Consider the following 20,476-nt stretch of genomic DNA (forward strand, 5'->3'; position numbering starts at 1 on the left):
TACAAGCTCGTATCGCGCCACTCGGTGGCGCGATATGAGCTTGTAGATCTGCTATTTTTAAATAGCTAAAGCATAACATGATGCTGACACCAAAATGGGTGCCCCTTCAGAATGGGTTAAGCATTTATCTATCGTGCATTATAACACATGCATAATGCATTATAAGGGTTTTTTATAAGCCTTCATAAATGCCTCACAATGTCTTACTCAACTTACGTTGAACCACTTCCAATTATTGTAATAGGACTTCAGGCATCACATTTGCTCATAATTATAACCAATGTGTTTGCATTAAACATTATGAAGTGACTTTAAAGTTGTTGTTGCAAGACATCATGGTGACATTAAGGAGGCTTATTTATGGGGCTTTGGGACTCATAGAAAGTCTTACCTAAAATACAAATGGCTATGTTTTATTTTATTCACTAGTGGGGCACTAAGGTGTGGAACGGTGGCTGCAATGAATTGATGAGTAATGACCACCAGGGGGCATTAGATCCATAAAAATGACCTGAAATGTGCTTAACGCCAGTTCACATTTGTGCTTCTTTGATGAACGATTCAGTGAATGCACTTCATGAAATTCAAGAAATGAAAACAAGAAAAGAATGAACTGAAGAATAGCAAATACAGTTGTGTTTAAGTCTAACCTTGTATTTCATGAGAATCAGTGTTTCACAAGCAACGAGCAATGAAAAATCATTATTTCCTACATTTTCAACTGTTACCCTGCTCACTAGTGAATTCTGATGCATTCATCACATAAGAACATGTAATATTTCATTCAGTTAACCCCAGTAAATCATTCCACTACAATATAATTAAGCCATACACTTTTTCTCAATCCGTACCAATCCAATAGTAGCTCACTTCAAGTGAACTTAAGCAAACTTAACTGGATGGGCTGGTTGTTAGATCTTCAGATACCCTCTCCTCCCTGGGGCCATAATGTGTGAGAGCCTAGGACCGGTGCAAGCAGCAGAGAACAGCCTATCTCAAGAGCATTGTGGACTAGCTGAGGCAGCGGGCATATCTGGCATTCAATGATCAGTGCTGCTAGATCAACAGCAACAGTGCTAAGGCAGCCATATAAAGCAGCGGAGTAGGGCGAGTGGTGTGAAGTCAAAAAGCAGTAACCTGTGTCCGGTAATTATGGCAAAGTACGGTACGGCATCAAAATATCAGCCTGCGGGCATATACAGTAGGTTCGTGTCTGGATTCACTTGACATCAGGTTAGGGCCTTGAGGAGTTCCTAAATACGTGACACTAACCTTGTCAGGATACAAAAAGCACAACCTCCATCAAAAATGAGGAACCAGGCAGGCTGTTACAGAGCAGAGGCAACTTGCAGCACTCTAAGGGTTACAGTATTAGAGAATATATAAAAACAAGGTTTTTCATTTTGAGTCCTGGGACTTTCCAGTTCTGTCTGAGGCTAGACTGATAATTCAAAAGTACGGTATGTATAACCTGTTGCCCCCCTCCAACCCCTCCCCTCTCCCTCTATACACACTGCGATGAGTTAAGGTCCAGTTCCAGTTTGTTTTTCCTGTTCCTCATAGGAAAGGGTTTTGACTGTGCTGATCAACCTGTGATCCCAGAGTGCTGGCAGAGGAGAGGGGCAGCAGCGGGTGGGGGAGGGCCCCTGGCATGTCCAGACCAGGCTGCGTCGGGTGGGTGAGGGACATTGGGAGACTGGCGGGCTGGTGGGTGCTCACTGGCAGGGGCAGGGACGCACTGTATGTGAGAGACGTGGCCGGAGGCGGTACGGGAGAACCAGAGCCGATCGACATCTGATTCAGAGTCAGTTTGGGCTGTTCAGTCTGGAACGGATTTGTGGCTGAAGGAGCAGCACTCAGGCCTGAAGAAGGAAACAGATATTATCAGGTCTGTTTGAATTAAGGCCTGAGGCCGATTCTACGAATTCCTTCTAAATCAGTAGTTCTCACACTTTCAAGATGTTTCAAAAATGTTCAACGTGCTGTGAGCTTGTACAGTATATCTGCTATTTTTGAATAGTGTAATAGATATTTTAGAATGCCAAATATATTAAAAAATATATGTATTATTCTGTATTTGTCACTTTTCACAGCATCAATGTGCTAAATCTAACTCGCCTAGACTAGACTACAGCTGTGGATCTAACAGCTGACCTGACTCCTCCTTACTTACTATCACTCTGTCAGCGAATGTGTACTTGTGTAACTATTTGTGTGCTGCCCTTATCTTTAGTGCAGATCCTTATATAAACATTTAGAATAGCATCTCTGTTAGAGAGGACTATAAGAATGGTCTAAGTTTGGGGCTGAGGAAGGCTTGTGTCCCGAGGGGCTGCTGGAACAGGCCTGTTCCTTATGATCTGTATGCTGTTCTTCTGCCTGAAGCTTCAGAATTAATTCTCAAAACTTCACCCTGACTGGATATTCATATTTTCCATTATAATAGCCAAAAATCAAACACAGATGCTTTCCCAATTTAGGCTGCCACACCATGTTTTGGGATTTGAAGTATGGGGCCTACCTGATGATAGAAAAGGGTTCTTGTTCTTGGCCGGAGAGTTGGCAGGGATCAGCGTGTCCAGATTGACGAGGTTGGCTGCGGTGGGCCCCAGGAAGGCCTCGGGGGTCCGACAGGAACGAGGGCTGGGAGCGGCCAGGCTCTCCCCGAGACGTGAAAGGTCAAAGAGCTCAGGGCTGCCGCCACCCCTCCAGTTCCCATTCATGTGGCCTCCATCCATGGCTTCATCGAACAGATCCCCATCTAACAGGTGAAGAAGAGAGGTCAGAAGTCCAACGTATGTGGGAGTCATCCAACCTCATTAGCCACACAATCCCGGTATACTCTGTCACACGACTAATAGCAAAACTAGAATACCATCATGTAGATCAGCTATTTTCGCTATTTCTGCACATTTTGGGAAGAAAGGGAAATAATGTTTTTTGAAAACTTTTGAAAGTATTCACCTATAATGACTAGTGCTAATTACAAGTGCTAATTACAAATTGAAGTTGACGATTAATTGTCACAGAAATAATTGCGATTCATCAGATTTTCTGCTCTTGATGGCCATTAAAATAGCAGTAACACAACACGTTGTAAGCTTGTAGATCTGCTATTTTTGGAAAATGTATGAAAATTTTTCAACATGGAAACAAAATAATGTCAAATTGAATCTAATCTAATCTAAAAAATAATTGCGATTCGACGATTATGTCATAATATTGGCAAGCCTAATAATGATGACAAAACAGGGTTTAACATGTATTCACCTGAGGGGCTCCCGGCTCGGGGAGAAGGTGCCCTAGCAGCACCCACAGGTGCAGCTCTTTCTCTTGGGGCAGAGAATGGATCGACACCCGAAGCAGCTGCAGAGACATGCCAAGACACAATGTTGTGTTATTATATCATCAACATATTCGAAACCAGAGTACGTGCTTAGACCCGAAACACACTGGAAGAATCACATGGATGTGGTGTCTCGCATGCGTCTGCTGCGGGAAAGACCAGCGAGTGCCTTAGTGTACACAGGAAATATATGTCCACACTGAGTTCGCCTTTGTTGACGGCCATTCATTATGAACATGCTTCATTTGATTTCATTTGTATTTAGCTTAAAAAGCAACAATGTGAACAGTTGTGAATATATATAAATACACACTTGAGTCAAGTTGAGTGGGCCATCGATAACTAGACTACCGGTAGATGGCCATTAACAGTTTGACTGTTTTACACGCTTAACCCGCATTTTAATCAACCCCCCTTCACTGCCGAGATTGTTGTATTACCTTTAGAGCATACGCTGAATAATTTGGGCTTTTAATCTGCGAAAATCCAGCGAAAAAAGCTCCCTCGGTTTGTTGTGATCCGAGCGTATCATCCACCATCTTGGTGCACCCGGAAGACGCACACAAGACTCGTCTCAATGAGGCGTTGCACCCCATGCATTTCCATTGGCCTCAATTTCCCAGAAGCCCTAGCAGCCCACAGCATGTGACGATTTCCGGTTTCGTCATCAAAGCGAATGCATCTAGTCTCTATCTCCGCGACGAAGACGGATTTTCTTTTTATTTATTACAATACAGCGGATTAAACACATAAAACAAAAGGCGGGTATGTCGTATATCGCAGCGACAGTAACCTGGATTAAACCATTCCCGGCACGGAAACTGTTTTAAATCTGAAAGTTTAAATGTATCCCGTAATGACGCCGATGGCCTAGCCCTAGTGGTTAAGGTGTGTATCTTATATAGGCTCTATTGCAGCCTGATAGCAAGCTGCGGGTTTGATTCCAGAGCGCGACCTGTTTCGTGTCACTCCTCATCTCTCTCCCTGTTTCCTGTCATTCTACACGGCACTATCCAAAATACAGACAGAAAAGCCCCCAAAAATTGTAAAACGTGATAATAATAAATATAATAATATAATCTTATGTAATTAAAGTCATTCACATTATCAACACTGTAGCCACACTGTAACCCAAAGCTTTGTCTGAATCCAATGTGTGTCTTGTCAGCTGCAGTTACCTGAGCCAATTTCATCCATTTCTTATTAAATAAATCAGAATGACGATTAATTTAGATACGGTAAGCAGCAAACGAAAATTATCAGATACGCTGTGCTATTTAGGCCTACTTCACATGATAAAAACTGTTTCTGAGTGACATGCACATTAGTTTTATCAGAATATACAACAATACTCCTGCAGTTATGTTATTAAATGCATGAAAGGCCAGTCCAGGGTGAACTTGACCACAAGGTGCAGAAATCTTTTCCATTTACCGCTGCCTTTTGTTGAGGTGTTTAATTTTTTGGTTTTTATCTTGTACTGAACTGTAACATTATCCTTGTATGTGTCAGATGCGGTGCAATCCATACATTTGCATGTATGGATTGCACCATACTTTTGCAATGCGTGTGTAGTAGGACTTGTGTTAATGAATAACCAATACAAAATGTGTTGTGCAATCGATGTGTATTGACAGGCAGTATGACTGGTGATCACAGGCCCATATGGAGACCCCATATGGGCCTTTCATCAATGATTCAGTACAGCGAGGTTAATATGTATATGCTGTGGACCAGGCATACTGTAGCACGCTAGCTCATGGCTCACCAAGCGAGTCCCAGGGGTCTGAGCCAGCCAAGTGAGCAGAGGCCTGAGGCCGGACATGGACGTCACTCCCTGACATGTCCCAGGGGTTGTCACTGCGGGGAGCTTCTGCGGGTACTGCGAAAACATCCACCAGGTCCATGAAGGCAGTCTGACCACAGGAACAAGAATATGTTGTTTTTTTAAAGGTGATATTTCCCATAAAATGCTGAAGAGAATGTGTGAAAGAGTCTCCTGGTACAGTAAAAAGAACATACCCCAATGCCTTTGGTCTCCATCTCTCGTCTGCTCTCTTCAAGAGCTTTTTGGAGCGAAGACTCGTCTCCCTGGCGACTCTGTTGCTCCTGGCAATGGACACAGACACATGGACGCCAGTGGGCATGACAGTACTTTGGGCAGGTTGTCATAAACATTATATTTATGAGTCAGGGAGAGGGCACACACATAAAATCTGGTCCCACCCAACACCAGACCAAGAGATTGAATGTCTGCACACTACAGAGTCTGTAGTAGTCTGTTGAATATAATGTTGAGTGAGAAATGTAACTTATATTATGGTGTACAACATCCTTTAAAGGCGAGGTTAGTCATCATAGGCTATGAGAATGTATAGCTGGGTTAATGACTGTTAATTGATTGCATGCCATGTGGTAGGATCCACTCCCTATAAGAGGGAGACAAGCTGTAAGTGCCTAGGGGAGAGCTGCCAGGGCCCTTGTCATGTAAGGGTGTCGCCTGTTAAACCGTAACTTAAGTTCCTAGGTTGTTTTCATTAGTTTAATTTGCTGTCAAGTATTAGTTTCTTTGTGAACTTTTGGTAAAGTGTTATTTAAGGCCTTCACTATTTATATTGCACTATAATTGTTGTTGGAAGACTCGTTTGGGAGAAAATAAAACGCCCCAAACTTTGCATCTCTCGACTTTTCGGAGCCTTGACCAATCGGCCAACTTTACACCTACAGTACCACTAACCTAACCTCACAGACTATGTCGCGGTATAAAACTTTACTTTCTCGCCAAAATAAGTTGTTTGCGGTTGGCACAAAAATAGTGGCGCAAGTGGGATTCAAACGCGGGAGCTATGGATTGAAAGTCTAGTCACTAGACCATTATGTTACGAGGCAGTCAGCAGAATGTGGTCAGAATTTCACCCAACAACAGCAATAGGCGATTTTAGCACCATAGTTGCCGCCTGTCAGTATCGGCTCTCAGGTGCATTCAGCAACTTTTTTTTTACACCACCTTCCAACCGACTGATCTCCCCCGACTTCACTCGACTACCAGTCTGCAGTAATCTGTAGTCTGTAGTGTTACTGTAGAGCTACCTTTATGGCTGATTCATGGCTCAGTTGTAATGAGTGCCAAAAAATAGCAGATCTACAAGGTCACAACACATCACGCTGCAATACGTTGTGAGCTTGATGATCCGCTATTTTAACCCATTCTGGACGGGAACCCCTTTTGGTGTTCTTTTTTAATATTTTATCCCACGATTTTGTAACCCATTGTTCACCCCTGTGTCAATTATCTGGTCCTGGGCTCTACACACCCTCCGCCAACCTGGGGAGAGCAACGGACTTGAACTCATGCTTCCTATATGCATGAGTGTCCAAGTCGCTCCTTTACACCTGACAGGAGGGAGTTTCCCTGGTTGGACGTAGCACGTGGAAGGAACACGTTATTCCAACCAGTTCCTTTCCCCTCCATCAGGCGTCCCGGCTGGCCAGGGGGAGGCAGTATAGAGACCAGGATTACTGCATGTTTTTGTGAGGGTACCTACCCTAGGGGACACGGGGAGAACATGCAAACCCCACACAGAAAGGCCCTTTCGCCAACCCCATCTCAGGTATGGGCACTGATGACACGGAGGAGAGAACACGCCCCCAGCACCCACAGCATCCCGCACGGGAATCGAACCCAGGACCTTCTAGCTGTGAGGCGACAGCACTACCGACTGTGCCACCGTGCCCTGGCCTTTTGGTGTTCTAAGCATTATGTAACGTTTTTAACTAAAATCTTTGCTTCTGGGGGGGGGGGGGGGGTCCCTGGAACTATATATTTTCAGATGGGGGTCCGCAGGCAAATATAGATAATTCTGGGGGTCCTAGACATGAAAATGGTTGAGCACCACTGACACAGAAACAGGTTTTTCAGAAAACTGTTAGGATTTAGAAGCCTTTTTTTATCGGCCTAAATGGGTTAAGTGCACAATCAAGTATAAATCAGGCCTCAAACGTTACCTGGTGGTGTTCCTCCTTGCTGAGGCTCAGGGCGATCTGTAGCTGAACCTCCTCGTCCATTTCAGGGGGCGGGCGTGGCACCGGCTGGGAGGACATTGATCAGCGAAGGACATTGATCAGTGAAGGACATTGATCAGTGAAGGACATTGATCAGCGAAGGACATTGATCAGTGAAGGACATTGATCAGTGAAGGACATTGATCAGTGAAGGACATTGATCAGTGAAGGACATTGATCAGTGAAGGACATTGATCAGTGAAGGACATTGATCAGTGAAGGACATTGATCAGTGAAGGACATTGATCAGTGAAGGACATTGCAAACCATCAACATTAGACTTAAGGGGGAGTAATTGATATATTTGTGTTAAAATACGTTTTAAATTCCTCTATATTTCCGATATTTGTTATTTTTGCTATTTGCTAAAGAGCTAGAGATGGGGAGACCCCTATACTGTAATAATACAAATAATAATAATACATTCTATAGGCAATGATTACTGCCGGTATATAGAGATATAACTTTTTAACAAACAAGACATTTTAACAAAAACATATCACATAAATTACATCCCCTTTAAAACAAAGTGCATTGCTATAACCATACAATATATATTCCATGCAAGCCACACTAGATTTCTCCACCCAACCAATAAGAGCAAAGGGGGGGGGTGTCCCTTTGCCCTTCCCTGGCAGAACGGTTCGGCCATCACACCAGAAGAGGTCAGAGAGGCTAAGGTTGTTGGGCTTGGCAAATGATTGGTCTAAAGACAGGATACAGTAAAGAGAGTGCTATTGGTTAGTCTCTAATTATTAGAGCGAGAAAGACACGTGCCACTTTCAGCTGCTCAGGGGTGAGGGGAGGCCACAGATCAGATGCTGGGAGAGAGAGAGTGAGTACTTAGTGCATGCAGCAGTTTGTTCTGAAGGGAAATGCATGTGCTACAGGTCAGTGGCTGGGTGCAAGGCAGGGGGGGGCATCCCTGGGTCAGTGGCTGGGTGCAAGGCAGGGGGGGACATCCCTGGGTCAGTGGCTGGGTGCAAGGCAGGGGGGGACATCCCTGGGTCAGTGGCTGGGTGCAAGGCAGGGGGGGACATCCCTGGGTCAGTGGCTGGGTGCAAGGCAGGGGGGGACATCCCTGGGTCAGTGGCTGGGTGCAAGGCAGGGGGGGACATCCCTGGGTCAGTGGCTAGGTGCAAGGCAGGGGGGGACATCCCTGGGTCAGGCATCTCTCTGTGTACCTTCTTGGCCTCCTCCTTGCTGAGACTCATAGCGATCTGGAGCTGGGTCTGCTCATCGATATCCACCGGGGGAGGCGGCGGCGGCTGGGTTCAAGTAGGGTAAAAGGTCAAATCATCTTTGACTAAACCCATTAAGACCCGAGGACCATTCTATACAAATCCCTCCTGAATCAGTAGTTCTCACACTTTCCCAAAAGGTTCAAAAATAGCAGATGTACAAGCTCGCAGCGCGGCACGAAGTGACATGCTGTGAGCTTGTATGTCTGCTATTTTTGAATACTGGTATGCTAAAATGACACAGATGCTTTCCAGGTTTTAATGGGTTAAACGCCTGATTAGATGATCTTATAACTTGAAAGACATACAACACAGTTAATCAATGTAATCATTCGCCGGTTAAAAGTGATTAGAACAGAGAATCTATTATAATTATATTTATAGTAGTATAACTCATAATAAACTCAATTTCATGACAAAAGATAAATCTTCGTGATTTGCTTTGATTACAATGGAAAAGCGGGAGGTTTCTCATGCACAATATTCCCTTTAACATAAATAGGCTGCACAGAGGACAGTGACTGCCCTTGCTAGATCAGACACCAGGGCTGGCAGTGGATCAATGTGCCCTGGCCTCTCATTCATTCATTCCTGCAGCATCACTCGCACCGATTGGCCAAAGCTCCATTACTGACCACATTGGAGAGACAGGAGATGATGGTGCTCTTTTCGATTCAGGGTTGTGGGAAGTGGAGGCCCCTTTTAGAGGGGAGAGGAGCGCAGAGGGATGCTCCCCCTCCTCCATAGGGGACACTGTCCAAGCATTTGAGTGGAGCGGTGGAGGGGTTGGGGGCGGGTGATCGTGTTTACAGCATTCCTGCACAGTCAGCAGGACTAAAAGGGCTTCTTACAAACTGTAAGGTCCTTGCACTGAGGTTTGCTGTGCTTAGTGTCTGGTCACTGTGTTTGCTTGTGTGTGATGTGTGTGCGTGCGTGCCTCCATGTGTGTTATGATGAGGAAATGTACCTTATCGGTTTCTTCACGGCTCATGGCCAGGGCCAGCTGTAGTTGTAGTTCCTCCTCGCCGCTGGTCTGGGGCCGAGCCTGCTCCAAGTCCGGAGCTGTACGGGGGGGAAGAAGACGAGGCTCAATGACAGAGGAACAGGACAGGAAAGTGGTGTTCTCATGCGGCGTATTGAGAGAAGCACTGACAGATGGAAGTTGGGGGGGAGGTAAACAGTTTGCTTTGGACTTGTTTCTTTTAGATCAGGGCATAAGAAAGAGCTGCCACTGGTTTTGCATGTTAATTCTGTTGTCTCAGGGCCTGTGCTGGCATCGCTTACCACGGCCTGTCTGACTGTGCCTCCAACTTGAACAATGGCGTGCCTGTGTGAGGAATTGGGGTGGTGAAGGGAGTGAGAGAGGGAAAGGGGAAGGGGGTTGGAGTGGGGCCCGTATTATTACCCCCACATCCTTTGGGTGGGTTCCAGGAGGACTAAAGTAACGTCCAGATTGTGTGGGGAGGGTAAACTGGCGGGGTACCAGTCTGGGTGCCAGGCTGTGGGTCAGGGCTAATGGGGCTAAAGAAAAAGTGCAGTGGGCCACACGTTGGCACAGCCGGGTCCCTGAACCCAATCACTTCCACTGCGTTGCCCCTCAATGTCCCCCGCCTGGACTGGAATGTCCAACCTCCTGACCTCCACCCACTCTGTCCATCAGCAGCCCATCAAACCTTCAGCCACAGGCTGACTGGCTGGAACCCGCACAAGGCCACCAGCGCTACTATGCATGCTAGAGACCAGCGGGTGGCCGATTTAGCCGTGGTTGCCGCAGTTAACCGCGGTGGATATGGGTCGTTAAAACATATTATAAATTAACATTGGATAAACCGCGGGTGAAATAATGCCAGAAAGAAAATGTATGGCATCTATCTATAGGCTTATTATAGCTTTTAAAACACACATTCTTTCATCTGGCACAAATTACCCGCCAATATACACATTGCATTGGGAAGGACCCAAAACACAGTGGGTACAGGCTACAGGCAGCTATAATGAGTCTGAGAGAAAGTTAAAACTAAATATTAATCACACCCGTGTGAACTGAGTGGTGCAACTCCGTGTGGGGGTCCCCGGTGGGTCCCTGGAACTTCCAGACCCACAGGAACGCGCTCAGGGTTCCGGCCCGGTTCCGGCGAACCGCCCCACGTCCGAAATGGTCGTGAGTTACTGTAACACTCTCTCTCTCTCTCTCTCTCACATGCAAGCTCCACATTGTAATTAGCAGGCAACAGTGCAACACTATCTCTCTCTCTCTGTTTCTAGCACAACAGCGCCACTTTTGCCCCTACTGGTACTCTAAACATAGGGACATAGGGATGCGGACATAGGGATGGACATAGGGACATTGCTGTTCCTTGGAGTGGCTGCCCCACTCAAAAAGAAGAGAGGAATATAAGTTTGGCGTGAGACATCATGGGATTGAAGTTCTTAACCCTGCCGACGATACGTCACGATATGAGAACGTGAACGTCAGAACGTGGACGGCTTGTTACCATGGAAATACAACCACTACATAACATTGGTGACTCTCGAGAGTGGTGAGTGACATATTGTGTAGCCGATCCGCGTTGATTAATGGCTGAATTATACTGACTGTGCTTCCATGCGCGATTGAATTGACTGATTGAAGTGTTTATTAACAGTTTGCAAAATGGGTTCATTTCACATGAAAGCACAACTCAATACAAAGACTATTACTGTGGACGACACACTGATAAAGCATTACACTTGTTTACAACAGGGTCCACCATTTACAATTAATCAGTGAACGGTTGCGATTTATAAATTGGATTAATTAATGCGGTGGGATAAAGGGCGGATTATTAATATGCACACACGGATGCGGGTGTCAAAAAAGGTCTCTAATGGACGCAGTAGCACTCTGTCTCCACTCTCCTTTTTCAAAATGAGCCAGAAGTGATTAACGACTAATGACTGGTCTAAACCAAGTACTGTCTAAACTAAGTACTGCACCCCATGAACCCTAGTGTCCCTATTCTGGGCATAATAGGTGAAGATTCAGTGAAAATGATCAAACCTTCTGTGAAAATAGCAGATCCAGAAGCTCACAGCGTTATCGTTATTTGGCAAATTGCACTAAAGCATATTGTCATACTTACACACAACCCTGTGCCTACTAGATATATTAAGCATAACTTCTTGTACTTCGCACACGCAGACAAAACAGCACATAATGCACAGATGTCCATTTTCAAGTAATTTGAAACCTACAGTACATTACATTTGTGATAAAAAGTCAATATTGAGGTGCGGTAGACTAGAGTGTTTGTGGGAACAAACACAGACTCAACTGTTTCAAGGGGACAACCACAGCTTCTTGTGCAGCCTGCTTGGAAGCATGCCAACCTGGCATTTAGACCAAGTGATTTTAACCCATTCTGACCGGGCACCCATTTTGGTGTCGGCATCATGTTGTGCTTTAGCTATTGAAAAATAGCAGATCTACAAGCTCATATCGCGCCACCGAGTGGCGCGATACGAGCTTGTAGGTCTGCTATTTTTTGAAAAATCGAAGAACGACTGACATTTTTTTAAATCTGATCTCAGGTCAGAATGGGTTCGTCAGACCAGCGTGTGTCCGGTGGAAACCTCGTATGAATCTGATCTCATGTCAGAATGGGTTCGTCAGACCAGCGTGTGTCCGGCGGAAACCTCGTATGAATCTGATCTCGGGTCAGAATGGGTTAATTACAAGTTGAAATTCTAGCGAGTGGAATCATAATGTTTATCTTCCGCCATCAAAACAAAAATTCACTGAACACGACGTTGACACACTTTGTTTTGGTCTGGTGAAAACAAACTCCCAAAGTGAGCATATTGTAGAACATTTGCTATAATGCATTCCAGTCAGGAGGACCTATCAGATTTCCTTTCGGTTTCTCAGAGATGCTCTTTTCGTGAAGCTGTATACCGGTAAGGTAAGGTAACACTGAACCAGAGAACTAGGGGAAAGGGGGAAGCTACTGTATGTGCGGGAACTTAAATCAAGTGGAAAATTCTCTGGAGCGAAACAGCAACTGGGATTGGATTTTAAAAGAGTCCGTGGTGAAAGAGAGTCTGATATTATCTATGGGCACGCACGTGACGTCTAACTCTGCCCACCGTGAAACTCTGGGAAGCTCAAGCTGGCCACAGAGACCAGACGTAGGTCTATGACATGTGGGTGACACAAGTGACTGTCTGATGCTTTTCTGAAACCACAGCCCAAATACTTAACCACTTACACTTACCATAACCATTTAACCACAAACAATTTCATATTTATTTTTGAAAATAACCTTGTAGATTGGCTATTTTGGAGGAAAATAAATTATGTTTTTGTTTTTTTCTTCTTTGTTAATTTATGATTTTCCCCAAAAAATTGGGATGCCACGGTTAAAGTGGTTAAAAACAAAGCACACACTAACACTACATCCTTTGCACAGACCAACATGAATTCAAAATGATCATGGTACATTAGCACCACAATACACGTAAATATAAATCTGGCCTATGAACTATGTACCACAGCTGCAGCACAACGGTACTTGTACAACCAGTGCGACCACGGTGGGTGGATGGCCAGTTGGCCACTCATGGTTTTCATGTGTGTGACAGACAGAAAAAAAGGGCCTCCCCACCATTGTCATTCCAGTTTAGCTGACGGGACGATAAGCAGGGGAATGAGTGGAATGCCCTCCATGTCCCACCACCAGGACAGCAACTAACAAACACTTTCTGTGTGTGACTGTGAACCACCGGAAGGACAATACGGAGGAACGAATCATTGGGGACTTTATCGAGGTCCTGGTGTCCAGCTGCTGAAAGGACAATGGCACCTGCTTCAATGGGGAACTGGCCACTGGGGCTGACGTTTGTCACTTTCTGATGCTGCTGCTGCTGCAGCTGCAGCGGCCTGTACGCAAAACCACACAGAATGTTGGAGAGAGCGGAAATATACAGCTATTTTTTTCATTATGAAAATCACATGGGCAAAAAGTAAACTTTGTTGTTCAAACAGGGCCCACGCCACACAGATATGAGAGTAAATTCCTGCTGGTTGCATAAGCTCTTGAGAGGTGAGTGTCAGAAAAGAACATCACAAAGTTCAAAAGAATGTTGTGTCTTCACCATAAAACCTTCTCAAATAACAAAAGAACAAGTGATGAATTCAAAGCCTGAATGCTGTTAAATCTGATTAAAGTACATTCCGCTCAGGTGATGAGGCTGTGTACTGAAAGAGACATTCTTACTTTGAACGGGTAGGTCTATGATACTCTATGAACCACATGAGGAATGGAAACATGATTTGTCCAATAATGTTCAAGAATGGGTAAGTGAGCCTGCCTGAAGAACGCTAGGAGGCAATGTTTTAATCTTGTAAACCGGTATTTTATGTTTTTTCATGTTTGGTTTCTGTCATTTCTGTCATTCCTTCAATGGGTAAGTGTCGAGTTTCGTCTACACTGTACAATACTGTCAATGCAACGTTCAAGACTCTAGAAGTAGGACGTATGGGTTTATTTGTACACTCTGTAAGTTAACTTGACACTCAGAAATGAAATGCCAGATTTATAACTTTTATGTATGTATGCTTGCTTGTATGTATGCGCAATAAGCGCATACATACAGTACTGTATGAGTGTTCCCAAGTAAAGCATCAACAAACAAAGTATAAATAAGGCTTAACGGGTGTTGTAATACTCACATTGGAAGGAGGATGGGGGGGACCCTCTAGACCGGCTGAACTCGTCCCCATAGAGGGCTGCCATTGTGGGCTGGCTCGTGCGACGCCCTGGGTACGGGGGCGGCATGGTCGACCCAGCTCCCGACATGCGCTCCTTGGTCTTCAGTGCCTGGGTCCTCTCCTGTTTCAACCTCTCCTCGTCCCTTATCAAAGTCACCAGCTGCTTCGCTTTCTCCCGCACGTTGACGCCCTGGTCACGCCCGTCCCGGTCTGTGTACTGGAAGTCCCTCAGCGTCTGGACGGTGTAGATGTTCTCCCGACACTGCTGGGCCACACGCTCGGACCCCGTCTTGATCAGGTAGTCCAACAGGGTCAGCGCCTTGTAGACGTGGCGCCAGTTCTTTCCGTGGTCGTTCAGCCGCTTCCAGATCATGCCCATGACCTCGGTGAAGGCCACCACGTTGAAGGTCAGGTCGGCGATCTCCGACATGAGCGAGCTGGGCGGACCCCAGGGGTCATTGGACGTGGCCTCGCGGACCTTGACCTCGGCCTCCGTATAGTTGTTGACCATGTTCTTCACCTGCCGTCGTAGCGATGAGGTCTGCATGGTGGCAGTGGGAGCAGCACCGCTAACAGAAGTTCTTGGAACAGCAGGCCAGCCTACTGTATTGTCCTGGAAAGGGAAGAGGCTTGACGATCAGTTCAGTGGATTAAGTAGCAACGTCGTCCTCCTCTAGAGAACTTCGGTGACGTCCATGAGCTCAGTCCTACTGAAAGATAACATCATATCAGTTAGATGCATAGGCAGTGTCATTATTAACTATCTATAGTATATATCTATATCGATATTATATTAATCTGTGTTTATGGATATCATAATATCATAATGGCACTAGTGTTGTCTCTTCCTGTGTTTAAAGGCTGCATTACAGTAAGGTAATCTTCTGTACCTAACTGTTCTATTATTTGCTTTTGCATAGTTATTATACAGGCACTACTGAGGATGTTTTGAATATGAAAGCACCAACAGTCATCAGCACAATATTATTTGACACATCAAGATATATGGTCTAAAGACATATTGTGATATCAGAGTGAATTGTGGCTTAGCTGGTCAGCGCACACAGACCATATATATACTGTATATACACACACACACACACACACACACACACACATACTGGTACCTTCCAGGGTCTACAATATTAAGTGAACTCTTACCCTGCTAAACAAACACTACGGAGCCTCTTCCTACAGTAGGTACCACGGAGACCTTTGGCATGTTATCTGTAACACATGCTTGGGTAAATACAACTCAACTGTCGCCCTTCTGTCCATTCAGGAGTAGATCATGGAGGGAACCACTCAGCACCTCCCCACTAATGTGAAACAGTACACCTGGACCTTTTTTTTTAACCTAAGTGAACTTGGCAGTGGCACAGTGACATCTATTGGAGTTGATCATGGTGGAATCCTCTCAAAGTATAAGCAATAATCACCGGCCTGTTGTCAGCCTTTTCCCTCCATGCCATATCAGAACAGCAGGTCTTGTTTCATGGCAACACAAATATTATTAGTTTGAGAATGGGTGTGATCGCAGAAATTATAACTACAAGCCAAATTCCCTGAGTAAAAAAATCTGTCCAACACTTCTCCTTTGAGAGATATTACAAAAAGGGAGGAGCCCCTTCTCATCTTTAGTGACCTATAAACTGCAACACCAGAGCAGAAGTACAGTATGACCTCAGACCATTAGACGACCTGCAAAACTCCACTTGACTAATCAGTTTAACATATGAACCGGCCTCGCTTTGGTAAAAATAGCAGACATACATTGCGACGCATTGTGAGCTTGCCTTGTAGATCAGCTATTTTTGGCAAAGAGATTCGGTGGAGGGAGAAAATGAGGGGGCCAAGGATAGAACCATGGGGGACTCCAGTTAATGAAGTATACGTGGTTTAAGTGGTTACCTATTGCATATCTGCAATGCATACACACAACAATAATGAAATTACTACCAGTTGACATCATATTAAATTACACTTTCCACGTTGCATTCTATGCAGCAGTGGGCATTAACCTGGACTTTGAAATGCTTTCTGTTACCTATCAAGCCAGGGAGGGAATCAGGAACGCAGGAAACTTTCCACTCATAAGTCAGTGGTACCTATTTAACAAATAATTTATATGCATGAACATGCAGGATCCCAGCAAGGGCAGAATCCATTTGTACTGGCCGGCCCGTCGGCCGGTCCGTGGGAGGGTCGGCCGGTCCGTGGATAGGTCGGCCGGTCCGTGGATAGGTCGGCCGGTCCGTGGGTGGGTCATCTTTTTTGTACCGAAATGGTAACTCTGTCATTTCTCTACCGTTTTGGACGGGGGTGGGATCATTTGAATCGTGTCGCCCCCCTGGGGGCGTCTTTGGGGGTCTCAAGGTTGGGGGACCCCCAAATGGTAACTCTGTCATTCCTCTACCGTTTTGGACGGGGATGGGCTCATTTGAATCGTGTCGCCCCCCTGGGGGCGTCTTTGGGGGTCTCAAGGTTCGGGGACCCCCAGGGACCCCCAAATGGTAACTATGTCATTCCTCTGCGTTTTGGACGGGGGTGGGCTCATTTGAATCGTGTCGCCCCCCTGGGGGCGTCTTTGGGGGTCTCAAGGTTCGGGGTCCCCCAGGGACCCCCAAATGGTAACTTTGTCATTCCTCTACCGTTTTGGACGGGGGTGGGCTCATTTGAATCGTGTCGCACCCCTGGGGCGTCTTTGGGGGTCTCAAAGCCGGCCGGCCGACCAACCCACGGACCGGCCGACCTATCCACAGACCGGCCTATCGCACCGGCCGGCCCATGGGCCGGTACCAGGATCAATCCCTTTGTTCAGGAGAAAGTGTTGCCCCAAGTTATAGTGTTTCCAAAATGGTGGTAAAATTAAGTTAAGTAGGAGTCTGCCCACTTTAAATGGTTTGCTAGTGATCATTAAGAAACCAAATGACCAAACATCTTTCTTATAGTTTTTAAACATAGTATATTACAAAAGCAACCAATTGTAGGCCTAATTGTCTCAACACAATATATAAGTTTACCACACTATAATACACACCACACGTACAATAAGTAAAAAGGTGACCACATTGACTTGGGCAGCTAATACGTTTTATGATATCATAATAGATAGCAAACTGTAACTGTAAATAGATAAGTGGAAGGGGCAGACAGTGTTGTGGTTCGGCTGACAACTTGCAGGCTTCTATCTCAAGTGGTCACCATACAAGTTCTGCCCAGCACTCATTACAATTTAGGCATTTAGCAGACGCTCTTAATCCAGAGCGACTTACAATAAGCAAGAACAAAAGCATGGGAATACATCACAAAAAAACATTTATCATAAAACATGCGTAAGCTAAGAAAGTAACAGTGGAATATCTATATTATGAGACTATATCCTTGTGGCAGACAGACAGTCCAGCAAAACCCTGGATTCCTGGAATTCCCACTCAGGCCGAAGTAGGAAATAAATATAATATAACAAATAAAAAACATTGTTTATTAAAAAAGATATCTATACCTGGCTGGTAGCCTACTGTTTATTCATTGGGGAGGTACAGGGTTGAATTCATAGGCTACTTATTAATGATGAAACTGACATGATGGGACGATGGAAGAGTGGGACAAATCTCTGCCTCAGGACAGATTTCTGGTCCAACTTGGATGCTTCCACTGACATATGTTTAGATTCACATGCAGCTTTGTGATACAAATATCACCTTGACACGGACTATAATATGCTTTGGCTTGTATTACAATGTATGTTTTCTCATGCCAATAAAGCTAATTTAAATTGTTTTAATTGAGTGCAGTGTTTCATTCAGATATTAAAAAAAAAACAACAACAAGAACCTCACACAGACATATCAGACAGTATTTCAGCATTCTCCATTAGCTCTCTTCTGGTGTTGTGTAACTGTTACACACCTTAGATTAGAATATGTTGGGAAAGAATGGGAGCCATGACCTTGACTGTTGACATGACATATATGGGGCTGAATGGTGAAAGTAGAGCGCTAACTTGACAGTTTGTGGATATATATTTTTTCATTAACATTATCCTCAGGTTATAAGCTGATTGTCATTGTCATTTAGTTGTTACCACTTATAAAATGCATGTAGCTACGGTGAGGTTACACTCATTGGTCTAGTTGCTAGACTTGTACATTAATTTGTATTGAGTCCTTCCGATATTAATTGCGTTTTAATGCTGAGCCACTGATGGCACCTTTTGCAACTTTATTTTTGGGGATATGACTTTAACTAGGACGCATATGAGCCCCCATCCCTCACATTGCGTCAAATGGGATGATCGGCTGAGGTGAGCCCAGGCAAAACAGAGCACAGCCGTGACTCAGCTATAGTATAGATAGCTTCTTGGTTTTAAGTTTATAAGACAGTTGATCCTACAAACAATCAGAATTCTAAATTAAAACAAACTGTAAAAAATAAACCACGTATGGTTACACGTTCTCTTACCTCTCTGGCATTGATCCACGCGTCAAAAAGGTCCCAACTTGGGATCAGTTTCGGTAAAAGAAGCAACGCCTCCCGTCGACATCTTCCGAATCCGAGGGTTTCGAGTGGAAAAGGGGGGGAAAGAAACTAATACAAAATAATACTCGAATCATAGAAACACAAGCATCTACCGAGAGCTACATGAACCGAAAATGTTTTGCGTGGTGACGTCTTTTTTCTGCTACCGGGCGTCCGACGTGAAACTTTGTTGCTTGTGTGCATATGACAAAAACACAGCACGGCCCGGCAGGCTTGCAGAGCATTGGCACAACCCCCTAAAAAGAGCCAGTAGAATGGAATGGAACGGAACGACAGGAGGGAGTCAGAGAGGGAGGGGTGCCTGCATAGTCAGATTTAACCCATTCATTGCTGAAGTAAATGCCTGGCCCTGTACACACTAACTACACAGTTGTTGGGCTTTCATTATTTACAGTAGGCCTACTGTACATTATACGGCGGGTCCGTTATTTTGGTTCCATTTTTACATTCTCAGACTTATGATAAAGGATAAATGAATACGGAGGATTGTGTATTGGCTTGGCTGGAGAAAGTGATGGATAGTAGCCCCTACACACAAAATACAATGCATGGTATCAGGTGTTTCTTCAGATGGCATGGTTTAGGTTTCAGTAGGCCTTCTGTATACATTTTGTGAATGTGTGTTCACATTTTGTGCAACGAGATGCTTTTAACTCAATGGAGTTGTTAGCTATAATGATAGCAAATGAAATGAGATACGCTAAATCCCACAACAAAAGAAAATAATGGTAAAACATTCCAGAGGGATTCCTCAAAGCACTCATTTCCGTTTTAGCAGCCTCATTGTTCAATCTCTGCTACAGTGTGGCCTTTACTTATTCATGGACACTAATGGCACACTTTGTGATGTCACATTCTTATACATTATACAAAGCCCTGGATACTTTTTATGTCGCTGGTAAGGATTTAAGCTAAAGCTACTAAGAGTATCGGTTGAGGGGTCCGCATTTTAATCCACCCCCTCCCTGACACTTTACAAATGAAGATTGCAAACTGTACACATAGGCCCAATGTACATGTGCTTATAAACATGTGATTTACACATAAATATATTAATATAATATAGTATAATATATATATATATATACTATTTAGAAGTAGGTCCCATGCGCACAACACCTTCAAGCCCCTCAAACTCAAAGTGCGCTGTACATTACTTTTTTCCTTTTTGTTATTGCTGCTAAGATTTTGAGAAACTAAAACCAAGGTGGATTTACTCTTGTGTAGCCTACTGAATCTACCGATAAGATGTAAACATCTTATTCAATTCTGAATAATCTTGTGCACATATGATTATATACAGCTTCATTATTATAAACTGTGTAAATGATGTAGGAATTGATACAAAACAGGCTATAAAACAGGTAAAGTCATAGTGAAAAGGCATTCCTTGTTGACTGGGAACAGTGGATCTTGTGACAGGTTCAATAAGCAGGAATTTCCGGAAATACCAGCTCCACCTTGAAGCCACAAAGACACGACAATGGAGCAGAGTAAAGAAACCATATAACATTATCTGGCAACAAGGGGAGGAGG

The 20,476-nt window shown here is 44.6% G+C and overlaps 1 protein-coding gene across 4 annotated transcripts; it reads right to left on the reverse strand.

Annotated features, from left to right (window-relative positions):
• Positions 1 to 122: 122 nt before the first annotated feature.
• epn3a (epsin 3a) lies at positions 123 to 19,152 on the reverse strand. Of its 4 annotated transcripts, none has more exons than XM_083779352.1 (10): positions 18,863 to 19,152; positions 14,360 to 15,011; positions 9,617 to 9,711; positions 8,593 to 8,676; positions 7,352 to 7,435; positions 5,369 to 5,455; positions 5,115 to 5,262; positions 3,271 to 3,366; positions 2,522 to 2,761; positions 123 to 1,862 (listed from the first exon to the last, which is right to left on the reverse strand). In XM_083779352.1, the coding sequence occupies exons 2-10, from the start codon at positions 14,943 to 14,945 to the stop codon at positions 1,558 to 1,560; spliced, it is 1,725 nt and encodes a 574-aa protein (XP_083635478.1). In that variant the 5' UTR covers positions 14,946 to 15,011; positions 18,863 to 19,152; the 3' UTR covers positions 123 to 1,557. The 4 variants fall into 4 exon arrangements, with proteins under 4 accessions (XP_083635478.1, XP_083635477.1, XP_083635476.1 ...); XM_083779351.1 differs by having other exon boundaries at positions 14,360 to 15,105; XM_083779350.1 differs by having other exon boundaries at positions 14,360 to 15,108.
• Positions 19,153 to 20,476: the final 1,324 nt, after the last annotated feature.

Source organism: Protomyctophum parallelum, assembly GCF_964188405.1.
Source record: "Protomyctophum parallelum genome assembly, chromosome: 13".
NCBI classification, from domain to species: Eukaryota; Metazoa; Chordata; class Actinopteri; order Myctophiformes; family Myctophidae; genus Protomyctophum; species Protomyctophum parallelum.

What these genes read in the sequence shown, in the direction of transcription:
- epn3a (XM_083779352.1), bottom strand. Translation starts at nt 14,945, where the DNA reads ATGCAGACCTCATCGCTACGACGGCAGGTGAAGAACATGGTCAACAAC. An exon ending in GCCGTGAAGAAACCGATAAG is followed by an intron (nt 8,677 to 9,616) that starts GTACATTTCCTC and finishes ACTTGAACCCAG; the next exon opens with CCGCCGCCGCCTCCCCCGGT. An exon ending in GCAAGGAGGAACACCACCAG is followed by an intron (nt 5,456 to 7,351) that starts GTAACGTTTGAG and finishes GTCCATTGCCAG; the next exon opens with GAGCAACAGAGTCGCCAGGG.